Raw genomic sequence first — 13,476 nt, 5'->3', positions numbered from 1 at the left:
TTAAGAGATATTACAAACAACATTTTCATATTAACTGCTGAAATTGAATAAAATGAGAGAGATAATTGGATGATTCTGCAGGGAAAAGGAATTCAGTACAGCAAGCCACCCATAAGAAATGTTTAAGTTGATATTCCTGGGGGTGTTAGATAGAATGTATCACAGAGATAAACTTTTAAAAGCACCTTCTTGTAGATGGTTTTTGGGCACTATTACCTGAACTTTTTCTGTAATGCTGAAGATGTTTTTCCATGAAGCTACTTCAGTCAGGAACTACTTTAAGTGGAACTTCACCCAAAAAGGGAAGTTCTGCTATACCTCCCCCCTTCCTCTTTCACATTTGGAACAAAATTTTTTTGGAGTGGGTACCTGGAGCGGGTACCTGGTTTTGGCATGTACCTGCTCCCCCACCTCTGGCCAAATCACCGTGGTGATCTGAGCGGAACTTTGCCCCCCCCCTCCTTCCATCCCTTTTAGTCCATGTCAGAGTTAACACAGATCTAAGAACCTTCCCTCACTCCCATGTGACAATGCTCAGGTCTGGTGATTGGCCATCTAGGCACTGAGCACTGCAGAGTGAAGGAAAGCTGACACGGACAGTTAGGGGATCTTTAAGCAGCCCACTGATTCTCCTATGATCACAATCAGTGTTGACAGGGGAAACCCTCCCTTAGAGATACTGTGTGTTCTGCCAGCAGGGGGCGGTGGTCCTTCAATTCCAGCAGAATACAATGATTACTGCTGGCAGCTATAGCCATCAACAGTGACTGCATGAAAAAAATTGACATGCTGGTTATACTGAAGTCAATCGATGGACCTGCTGAACTGGCCGAGATTTAATCCATCTATGGCCGGATTTAGGAATTTATCTTGTTCTCTAGGCCAAAACTTCACATAAATAACTACTTGCACCAGGCTCTTAGTGTCAAAAACCACTTCTTATTGTTGATTGGATATTTGGAAAAGAAGTTTTAGATGCATATATTCTATATACAGTATAAACTGCGTGTGTAGTCTGGCTACTATTAGTATGTATTAGTTACCTTACTCCACTGTCCTGGAGGCTTCTGTCCAGCCACAGGACTGATCCCATGAAGTTGTTCTTCTCAGATCGCATTCCCCTTGACATCATGTACAATGAAGGACCAGTGGTGCAGCATTGCACATGATGATGTTGAGGGCCTGCCCACATTCAAGGACTGAAGGGGAGAAGACACTAGAGAGGAGTGAGCCACCTGCCACAGGATCAAGGTGTAAGCTAAATAAAATGAGCAGTGTAGTGTACGGGGACTGTCACTATTACTCTTTGCGGCCAGCCTGGAGTTGGGCTTTAAACATAACCAAATCCCATGGCACAATAAACAGAGATAATAGGATGGCAGCTAGCTGGGAGACAGGTTACCTTTAGCATCACAATAGGATATACAGTTAATGGTCTCCTCTGCTTCAAATCCCAACTGTTCATCCAGAAATAAGACATAATTGTCATCTCGATCCAGGTCCCAGAATCTGAAATTACATTTCATAGTTTAGGATAGGTCACCCTCATTTGTGTAGGAGCTGTCACCATGCTGGCAGCATCGATATAGAGAAAATTAAGTAGGGCTAGTGCAATGATACAGAGGAAGACTAATATTAGTGAATAAGAATTTCTTGCATTGTTTTTTTCTATAAATCTTCCCAGTGCTTCATAGGGAGCTCACCCAACACGCTACTGAAAACTATCTGAAAGCAAGAACATATACATTATAGTCTTTCAGTTGTTTTTTCTGGTTTTCTACCGGGACAGGATGACAAAATAAAAAAAAGGACAGGTTGACAGTTACATGTTATGTAACAAAAAGGGTGATAGATTAATTTTATTATTAATCTATCACAACTGTAAAGTTAAACATTACTGACTTGTGACTCTGAAAGCATTTGTCAAGGCAAAATTAAAAAAAATAAAATAAAAAAAAATAAAAAACACACAAACATAGTACATATCTTCAATACATGCACATTTCTCCAGGTTTTATAGCTTTCAAGACTATGAAAATAAATAAAAATATAATTAAATTTGCCAGAAATGCACTCTGCTCTAACAAACTCTTGTGAAATGACACAGCATGCCTTTTTGTGGACCGATTGGTGTCAGCCCTGTCCAATTGCCTACTGCTAAAACTACTGAGCCCACCCACTGTCATAATCTCCATAGGCCTGATTGTCCTGTAGCAAGATGTAGTAGGATTAAAACTAGGAGGCTTCTTTGAGATAACACAGTAGGTGTGAAAAGGACAGCTCTGATTTTGTGAACTGATCTATAGGTATTTTTTTCCAGATCTAAAAAAAAACAAACACTTTCAATGGTGTATTTAACAGATCACAAGGGAGAAAAAAAGGACATTGTTAGGGTTAACATTAGACGGGTCGAACATCGGCCGATTTCTCGAACGATAAACGAAAAATCGGTCGTTCATTCAGCCGACGTTACCACCAACGATTAAAAAAATCGGCTGACTAAATCATAAAGTTCACCCTATAACTTCTGTCCCTTGCAGGTCACGGCAGATTTTTTATCGTTAAAACGATCGGCCGATTTGGCCATCATTGCTGGGAAAAATCGGCCGATCACCCAAATCGGCCGCAAATTTTTCCTACATGACCAATAATCTCAAAGTGCAAAAAACCCGAAAAACGGACGACCAATTAGCCCACTAATAGTGTGAAAATCGGCCGATTTTCGAACTGTCTATGGCTGGCATTAGCCTGGTTTTTACAGGAAAGAAGAAATAAAATAAGTTTGTCTTTAACTTCAACTGCCTATAGCTCAGCATCTACGGATCATCCAAATCGGCTGCAAATTTTCCTACATGACCGATAATCTCAAAGTGCAAAAAACCCGAAAAACGGACGACCAATCAGCCCACTAACAGTGCAAAAATCGGCCGATTTTCGAACTGTCTATGGCCGGCATTAGCCTGGTTTTTACAGGAAAGAAGAAATAAAATAAGTTTGTCTTTAACTTCAACTGCCTATATATAGCTCAGCATCTACGGATCATTCTGACATGTGGTTTTCATTAAATGCAACCACTACTTATGCATTGTTCACCACATTTTCAGTTAGAGCTGCCAAGGTTTGTGTCATATTTATTCAACCTCACATAAACCTAACCTGATCCATAACTCCAGCCAGAACATTTTAATTTATTTTTTGGATAGTGTGGGGGAGGATTAGAACTTACCAGATTTTTATTGGTACCTATAGCCCCCTCAGTGATATTTTCCTGCACTTCCTGCCTGCAGATACACAGGTAATGATCCCCCATGAATTCCATGTTACTACTCTATCCTGTAGTAACATTGAGGCTGGCAGGAGAAACTACTGATCACTGTGGGAGACATGATAGATCAACTCTTACAAAAGTATCAGTGTCTGTACAGAGATCAGTGGACAATTTTCTTGTAACACAGCAGTGTTTAGCAGTACAGACAGCAAAAAAGGAATAATTACTTGCTGCTTTACATGTAACAACTTCATTTGGAAATGTATTATAAAGACAAAGTCACTTCAAGCCTCAGCCCAACCAGGAACAGTCTTAAATATTGGTAATGTTGAAGAAAAGCAAAAACAGGGCGCACTCTCTTCATGCATTACCGTGGTGAAACACGAGTTTATTAAAAAGCATAAAAGTGCATACTCACAAACCAAAGGGGATTAAAACAGAGATAAAGAGTCAGTAGTGACGGTCCCAAGTGACGGGAGACCCTTAATGAAGTACGCTGATGCGTTTCGGGAGATGTACTCCTTTCTTCAAGGGTCTCCCATCACTTGGGACCATCACCGACTCTTTATCTCTGTTTTAACCCCCTTTGGTTTGCACTTTTATGCTTTTTAATAAACTCATGTTTCACCTCGGTAATGCACGAAGAGAGTGCGCCCTGTTTTTGCTTTTCTTCACCAGTACCAAGGTTTCCCGATCTTCTAAGGGCTGCACCTCAGTGAATGAGTGTTACAGCATCCCTAGTCAGCATTACGATTTGAGCGCTGGTTTAGTTTTTTTGGCTAAATATTGGTAAATTGTATAGGATCAGGACAATTTACTATATACCTTTAAGGGGATATATATCACAATAAAAATTATGTGATAAAAGTTTTTGTGTCAATTTACAACTACCAAAATATGCTGAAAAGACGTGCACCAGACAAAAATGAACAGTAAATGGCACCAAATTTTATGAGTTGGAATGCTGGCAAAAAAGTGACCAAACCGCACTATGCACTAGCACAGGGCTTAAAATTTCAAGTCCTGAGCTCCTAGCCAGGCCTTAAGAGTTACTCGCCACCAACAAACACACACAAACAGAGACATCTGTACACACACACAGAAACATGTACATACACGCACAGAGACACATGTACTACACACACACATATAGACACACACAGGCACGTACAGACATGCATACACACAGATACATGTACATACACAGAAATATACACGCACATAAATACAGACGCATGTACATACATACATAGTCACATGTACACACAGACACATGTACGTACATACACACACATACATGTACATACACACAGACACATGTACAGATACACACATGTACATACACACAGACACATGTACGTACATACACACACATACATGTACATACACACAGACACATGTACAGATACACACATGTACATACACACAGACACATGTACATGCATACACAGGCACACACAAACATGTACACACACACACACACTGTTTAGTGTTCTCTCCTCCCACCTGAAGCCACCACAGCCCTATAAAAAGTTGCAGTACTTCGTTATTCACTCACAGAGCCCGGTACTGCACTCTAGGGGGAGGCAGAGAGCACAGCACACACTCCTTCCTTTGCTTTCACTGCGTTCAGCTATTGAGCAGTCTGACGGCTCCCAGTGCCAATGACAGATCCAACCTGAGCTCTGAGCCTGCTCAGCAAGGGGGGACACACTCGCCCCACCATAATTTCCACTCGCCATTGGAGAGCAGGCGAGTGGAAATTTCAAGGCCTGCACTAGCAACTCCACAATATATCTGAAGTCAGTACATATTTCAGCTTCTGATAACTGTCAGTCAATGGGGCCGCATCATAGCCACAAATTAAATGCTTGGCCCATAGTTGGGGAAAAAAAAAAAACAGTAGCGCCTGAACACCTGTCAGTCACTGCTAAACTGTCCCCTGAAAAATGATTCACCGCCGATCACTTTGCAGAGGGCAGAACGCTCACAGCCTGTCTGAAAGAACCTTAACTGTTCAAACACAGACAGGAAAGTGACCATACTGTATTGTTTAACTGTAATAGAAAAAAGTGAGCTTGCAAACATGGCCCTATTGTGTGGCAGAGCTGTGTAAATCACAGGACTGGGTGGACAAGAATACATTTCCTTTAATAGGTCAAACCAGCTTCCTATATGCATTTCAACTCTGTATTTTCTGCTGGGTTTCAGCTTTAGCTTCAACTTTCCCAACCCTCAATTTCAAGTTCAGTCAATAATGACATCATTCATTACACAGATGCTAGCGCAAATAATATGATTGTCCTGGAATTAAATGCACCTAAAATCTATTAAAATATGAATGAAAAAAATTCTGGCACCGACAAACAATATGGCCCATTATTTACACCAAAAAAGTGTGCTGAAATTTCCTTGTTGTATGCAACAGATCCGAACAAAGGTTTACCTTATGACACTTTCTCCTGTAGCTGTAACAAGCAAAGTCTTCTGAATACAAAGAATGTCTGCCGTCTTCCCAGTCCTTCCAGTCAGCTTCACCTGTGGGGCACAACCATACCCACTGAGACAAGCTACCATATATTACAGGCTGTAAAGTATTAAAGATGGGGTATACTAAGATTAAATGTATTGCCAGACAAAATCTTTTTTTCTTAGTTTTTGATAGGGCATGGATCTGGTTTTTACTGCTATATGGGCTCAGTTATAAAGATTTATCTGCACTTCCTTTCCAGCTGACATTTCACCAGACAGGAAGCGAGTAGAACTCACACTGATAGGCGGCATTGCTGGGCGGCACTGTTTATTTGTGCAGATCTCCTGTCACATTTGCTGGTTATTTCCTCACGCTGTCAAGTGCAGATGATAACCGACAACTGTATTTACTTTGGAAACAGCTGATCACGTGGTAAAAGATCGTTGGATGCCCTCCCACAACTGGACAACTGCGCTGTAGACGTCTTTCAGCTATAACAGTTGAGAAGCAGTTAAAGTAGTTCTAAAGGCTGAAGGTTTTTTTTACCTTCATGCATACTATGCATGAAGGTAAAAAACCTTCTAGGTGCTGCTCCCCCCTTGCCCCCCCCCACCCCCAATACTTACCTGAGCCCCATCTTGCTCCAGTAATGTGCACAAGAGCAGCGGCTCCCAGGTCTCTTTCTACTCATTTACTCACACAGCCAGAGTCCTTCTAGGTGCTGCTCCCCCCTTGCCCCCCCCACCCCCAATACTTACCTGAGCCCCATCTTGCTCCAGTAATGTGCACAAGAGCAGTGGCTCCCAGGTCTCTTTCTACTCATTAACTCACACAGCCAGAGTCAATCACAGCCAGTGAGCCAATAAGGAGAGAGCAAAAGGTGCGGGGGGGGCAGTTGAGCTGTCTCTCTGTGTGCATGTCCATTCACAGGAGTGCGGCACACAAGAGTGAGCCTGCTTGAGTACCACTAATGCAAGAGGCTTGCTATAGGGGAACTCAGCAGGGGGGAGGGCACAGGATTACCGTCAGGGGACCCAAAAAGAAGAGGATCGGGGCTGCTCTGCGCAAAACCATTGCACAGAGCAGTATAACATATTTGTTATTTAAAAGAAAATGACAACCTTCAGAAATCACTTTAAGGCCTCATGCACAATGGGCATAAAAAAATACTGCTTATATAGGCGTTTGGCGGTTTTTCTTTTAGCATATACAGTGCTCAGCATAAATGAGTACACCCCTTTTGAAAAGTAAGATTTTAATTTATATATCTATAAATACAAGAACTATTTCCAAAATGTTGACAAAACTTAATTTTATGGAACATTTGTTTAGCTTATTACATGAAAGTAAGGTTTATAATATAACTTAGATTACAAAATCTTCAGTTTTACCCAAATTAGTTGATGCAAAAATGAATACACCCCACAAAAAAACTACTCCATCTAGTATTTTGTGTGACCTCCATGATTTGTAAGGACAGTACCAAGTCAGTACCAAGCATGGAATGAACAAGTTGGCGACATATTGCAACATTGATCTTTTTCCATTCTTCAAGAACGACCTCTTTTAGAGCCCCATAGGCATTCGATTGGTTTCAGATCAGGAGACATACTTGGACACTGAATCACTTTCACCCTGTTCTTCTTCAGAAATGCAACAGTGGCCTTAGATGTGTGTTTTGGATCACTGTCATGTTGGAAAAGTACAGTTTTGAAGCCATCTCTTCCAAAAACATTTATCTTGATCTCATCACTCCAGAGTACAGAGTCCCAGTATTCTTCTTCTTTTCCAGCATAGGCTCTGGAAAATTCTAGACGGGCTATTTTGTGCATGGATGACAACCACGCATGCCATTCCTCTGCAGTACTCGCCGTATTGTGTCATGGGAAACAATCAACACAGTTTGGTTTTCTACTTCTTTAGTTAACTGCAGTGAACTTGCATGGTGATTTTCTTCACCCCTTCTCATCAGAAGACGCTCCTGTCGACGTGTTAACTTCCATGAATGGCCTGGATGTCTATGTGAGATGGTTGCAGTTCCATTTTTGTTAATTTTTTTTTATCACTTTTGCTACAGTATTCTGACTGATAAATAAAGCTTTGCTGATCTTCTTGTATCCTTCACCATTCTTGTGTAAAGAAATAATCTTCTTTTTCAGGCCTTGTGACATTTCTCTTCCATGTGGTGCCATTGCTGACAGCATGAAATGGGAAGAGTTTTTTTTGTTAAGTAACACCTTTTTATAATCAACTGTCTACTGGACACCTGTTTAATGAATAATTAGACTCACCTGTAGTTGAAATCTTGTTAATTAGGATTTTGTTGTCTAAAATGTAGCTTTGCTCCTAAGACTTTTATTGGGGTGTATTAATTTTTGCAAAATGGTCTTGAATAATTTGTTAGGAAAAATACTTTTTTGTGTGCAAATTAACAAATTTTGTTTGCAATCAATGGCCCACATTTGTGGGAATGTTTTGTAGTATAGTGTCCCATAGTAAATGTTGATTCTGAAAGGAATGTTTTCTGATAAATCTGTACTCATTTATGCTCTGCACTGTAGAAGCAACTTTATGTTAGCCTATGTGTCCATGCTCATTTTGGCATTTATAGGCATATTTGTAGAGGAGCGTTTACAGGCAAAAAAAAAAACAAACAAAAAAAAAAAAACACACATTTTGGAGAGGAGCTTTCAGGCAGAAAAAAAAAACTTGACATGTCTAAATACAGTGTTTAGATTTGTCAATGTATTTAAGTGTACATTTTTTTTCTACTATTTTGGGGAAAACCGCTTATAAATGCAACCATGCCTAAACGGGTGTACAATATGCTTCATAGCAACATTTTTTCTGCTGTTTTTTTCTGCCAGTAGTTCTGGCATTTTTTATGCTGCCTAGTGTGCAAGGACCCTAAAGTGATAACAGACCTCCTATACAAAGGTGAGGTCCATCGCAGAAGGTGAGGGCACATCCATTACTACACATGGGTGGCATGAGTGGAGGTCTTTACAACTTTGCCGATTTACTTGTTTTACAATGATGATTGTTTATACACCGAAGTCTGGTGTGATTTGTGTCAGTCATTGGGACGGTTTACTGGAACAGTGTGCACACTTTGTGATAAAGGACATTTGTCCACAAGTTTTCATAATTTATTGGAGTTGTTTACACATCTTGTGAGAAAGCAATTTATTTGTATACATTAGTATGTTTTTTATATTTTTCTTGATCAGTTTGCACAATTTGTGAGTGAAATATTTATTCACATTTTTATGTTTGATACTCAGTTGCACAATTGTATTTGTGGATAGTTACATATTTTTATTGGCAGTTTTTGTGCACTTATTATATAGCAGGTGGAGAGTTTCACTATATTTCACCTGTATATTAGCAATGGATGTGTTGTGACTCCACACTGCTAATGGGAGCTGCTCCTGTGAGTTATCTGCTTAGACAAGAGATTGGGGTAGCGCCAGGGTATTTGTTTTATTTAACTGAAAACAAACCGGTTAATGTTACCCTCCAACCAATACGATTCACTTTTCTTTTTCTCTCAGGACACAAAGAGAGAATAGAAGGAAGAATAAATTGATAAAATATAAAGCATCACGTTCAAGATGAAAAGGGCATTAGAGAATTGCCATGTTACAACCAAATACCACCCATAAATGTAGGCATAACCATAATCTATTCTAAACAATTCTCACTACTAGTAAACTTCCTCACTTAAAAGGGAAACTAAACTTTGGTCAATTTTGTTTTTGGTTTATAAAATGATAATTTATTAATTTATTTTACTTACCGTATTTTTCGCCGTATAAGACGCACTTTTTCTTCCCCAAAACTGGGGGGGAAATGTCAGTGCGTCTTATGGGGCGAATATGGAGCGGCCGGTCTGGTATTTCCACCGCGGCCGTGTCAGAATACCGGGCCGGCCGCTCAGCTCTGCAGCGGGACCTTACCTGTTCCTCTATCCAGCGGCGTGCTGTCTTCCCGGCTTCTGTAGTGTGGGCACTGGGCATGACAGCCGGGTGCCAAGTGCGCATGCGCAAGAAGCGGTGCTTTTTGTGAATGGTAAGGCGGTACCTGGGACACATGACAGATCCCAGAAGCCGCCGGACCAATCACAAAGCGCAAGTGCTTCTCGCTCATGCGCACTGGGCACCCGGCTGTCATGCCGAGCGCCATTACAGAAGCCGGGAAGACAGCGCGCGGCTGGATCGAGGAACAGATAAGAAAAACAAACAAAAACTGCGAACGTAAGAGCGGGTACCTGTCAAATTCAGGTACCCGCTCCCCACCTCCCCAAAGATCAGCAGTCATCTGTACTGTCCGCAGTCTCTGGTCATCCCTGTGCTGTCCGCAGTCTCTGGTCATCCCTGTGCTGTCCGCAGTCTCTGGTCATCCCTGTGCTGTCCGCAGTCTCTGGGCATCTCCTGTACTGTGTCTGCAGTCCATTAGTTCAGAATTTTTTTTTTTCCTGTTTTCTGCCTCTAAAACCTAGGTGCATCTTATGGTCAGGTGCATCTTATATGGCAAAAAATACAGTATATTTATTTTTTATTGTGGATATAAAATATCTATTGTACAGATAGTCATATAATACAATGTGCTTCCAGTGCACAGAATACTAGGCTATCTAATAAGAAACATTAGCAGTGACCAGGGTGGATAAAAATCAATGATTTTTTAAAAGAAAATTTAAAAAAAAATCGGATTTTTTTTATTTAAATCAGATTTTTTTAAATAAAATGCTTTTTGAGGAAAATATATTACCATCCAAAGGTTATTCCATCATGAAATAAAGATTAGTTTTTTAATTATGTAGAATAAGGCTGTATATGTTTAATGTGTTTGGTAAATAAATTCCATTAATCAATTCACAATGTCATGCTCTTCCAGAGGTTTTTGTAAGATTATTGGGCAGTTTCTCTGCCTACAAGATATTATCACAGATGCTTGATTACTTTTGCAGTTCTCAAAACTGAATTTGACTCAGCGGAGATCACATGCCTCTTCTTCACAGCAAAAATGTTATAACATGAACAGAGTTAAGAAAAAGACCTTAATCCTAACTTCTACAAACCTATGAATACAGAATCAACCCCTTCACTGCTAAGTTTCAAGAAGTTCAGTGAATAGAATAGAAACAATATTTTTCTGATTGTTTGGAGTGGAATAGATCTGCACAAGAAGAAAGTGAAACTAAGTGTGAGGAGGAAGGGGCTGACAGTCTAAGTTTCTTAAAATATATATATTTTGTTGAGCCAAATTAGTTAACAAACATGGATGTTTGTTTAAGCAAATCACATATGCTGGAATGTTATTGTTTCAGTTGAATAAATCTATTTAAATTGTTATTATTAAGGTAATGATTATTTTTCTCCTTCCTAAGTACAACAGAAAAGTTGTCCAAATATGAATGATTAACCTATTAAACTGGGGATAAAAAAACTAATATGAAAAGTTGTTATTCTAAAAATCTTTATCTACTTGCATATTAAAGTTATACCAGCAAGAATTAGTCTTTATGTAGAAAACTATGATTTAAATCAAGCCTTACTGACTAGTGATTTAAATCGTGATTTAAATCAGTTTGATTTAAATCAAATCCACCCTGGCAGTGACTAGTCACTTTTTGACTGACTGTCTATGAGTCATAGACAGCGACTGTGTTTCTCCTCTGACTTATATAGTGGTGTACCATAGAGACAGGAGTCCTCCAAGTCTAGGCTCACCTTCGAGATCTCTTCAGCATCCCCTTCTGGAGTTATGAAGAACCGCAAGAGCAGGAAGTTCTCAGAGATCACAACCAGCATAGATTTCTTCTCTAGGAAAAGCAGTGTGCGAACTGGAGTGTCCATACCAATTATCTGGCTACTTTTACCCTGCTCATTCACCCAGTGTATCGAACCTGGAATCAAGAATCAAAATTTGCATAAAAGTGTGTACACTATATACTGCAGAATCGAACATAGAAAGTCACAACACAGTTATAAGTAAAGCTTTTTTGTTTTTCTTATTTCAGTCTCCCTTAATAATAATCCCACTTTGGTGCCTCCCCACTGAGGTGATTAATACTAGTTGCCTTGCTGCTATTCTGAACTAATCATACAAATGAAAAAATAATTCTTTGCCAAACCAATCTCAAAAAAAATAATGATAACGTGAATCAATGATCACTAATCAATATAACAACAAATGAACAAATACCTTACAGCCCTTCACACCCAATAGAGTGAACACGCTTGATATAAAAAATTATTCATAAAGAGAAAATGAATAACTGAATACATATATACAAATAGTATAACCAAAGTGTAAATTCATGAGTATCAAAAACAAGTCCCCAAGTAAATAGCAAATCAATCAAATAATCAGTTAAATAAATAAATGTATGAATAAATAAAATATATAGATAAATAAATAAAAATAAGCGATCAAATTAAACACAAGGTAATAAACAACTGAAAACCCTGCTAACCCAATAAAGTGCTAAGAAAATCCCCACAGATAAATCAGAATTTATATAAAATGAAATGCAAATCGAATAAAATGTATGAAAAACTATGACTGCTTCAAATAGTGATAAAAAGAAATTTCATAAGAACTGACACAAAGTGCAAAAATTAATAGATATATAAATAAGTCCCACAGAACAGTCCAATAACCATGAGCATCGACAGTGTTCTGCACATTCTAAGACAGTGATCACCAGTGGATCCAACAGAGCTTGTGCGCCTCCACCACATGTAATGTACCTTCACCTTAATAATTGACCCGTGTTCCACAGGTCAAATGTGCTCTCAGCTCTGAAATCAGGCTTATCATGATCACCTGCCAGATAGAACCATACACCATACACATTGGATGGCTCAGATGGAAAACGGTGACAGATCCCTTTAAGGCTTTAGTGGTCCCGGGGGAAGATTAATACTCCAAGAAGGAAAAAAAAAAAAATCGCTTCTCACAGTGCATTAATTTATTAAAATAAAATACTTAATATTCAAACACACAATTTAAAAGTGAGTCATAGACTCTAAATGGCATGGATATAAGGCTGCATTCATGCTTATCCATTTTGTAGCTTGAAGCTCGAAGCTCCAAAAACATTCAAACTTAAAAAAATCAGTTGTTCTCTATGGTACCTGTATGCGCAATCAGGTGTGAACAGGCACCGTAGAGAACAATTGATTTTTTAAGTTTGAGCTTTCTTGGAGCTTCAGCCTGGGTTCACATATATGCGGTGCGGTAAATCGCATGTGATTCGCACAGAAACTGCACCGCATTCCTGTGCAAATCACATGCAATTTGTGTACGGTGTGATTGGAGCCATACATTTTGTATGGCTCTAATCGCACCGCACCCACACCAAAAACGTGCAGAACCCTTTTTTTGGTCCACACTAGAATCGGATCTCATGGGTATTCACACCTATGCGATACGATTCTGCACCGCATTTTGTGGACCACTTTCGGGGTGTTGTTAATTTAACATACACACCCGCAGTGGTTCGGGATGCGATTCTGATGCAGTACGGAATTCGCACTGAAAACGCTGTGAATTCCACAATACATCAGTGTGAACCAGGGCTTAAGCTTCGAGCTCCAAGCTACAAAACACTCTTTTTTTTTTTATAAAGGACTTGTGTGTTTATTTACATTTGACTTATTTGTGTGAATACGTAGGGGTGATGTGTACCCCTTACTCACTCACATGGGGGGGAGGGGGCAAATAT

The 13,476-nt window shown here is 39.6% G+C and overlaps 1 protein-coding gene across 1 annotated transcript in view; it reads right to left on the bottom strand.

Annotated features, from left to right (window-relative positions):
- The window catches only part of IFT140 (intraflagellar transport 140), a 168,298-nt gene that overhangs the window by 136,499 nt on the left and 18,323 nt on the right, over positions 1 to 13,476 (bottom strand). Inside the window, exons 6-8 of the mRNA XM_089682718.1 lie at positions 11,477 to 11,652; positions 5,715 to 5,806; positions 1,403 to 1,509 (exon numbers count right to left, since the gene is read on the bottom strand). Coding sequence (XP_089538844.1) covers positions 1,403 to 1,509; positions 5,715 to 5,806; positions 11,477 to 11,652 — 375 coding nt within the window. The remainder of the gene's footprint in view (positions 1 to 1,402; positions 1,510 to 5,714; positions 5,807 to 11,476; positions 11,653 to 13,476) is intronic.

Source organism: Staurois parvus, unplaced genomic scaffold (genome assembly GCF_062004578.1).
Source record: "Staurois parvus isolate SC_StPar_1 unplaced genomic scaffold, SC_StPar_1.0 ptg000018l, whole genome shotgun sequence".
Lineage (NCBI taxonomy): Eukaryota > Metazoa > Chordata > Amphibia > Anura > Ranidae > Staurois > Staurois parvus.
Note: the sequence above shows the minus strand (reverse complement) of the source record. Positions and strands in the feature narration are given on the sequence as shown.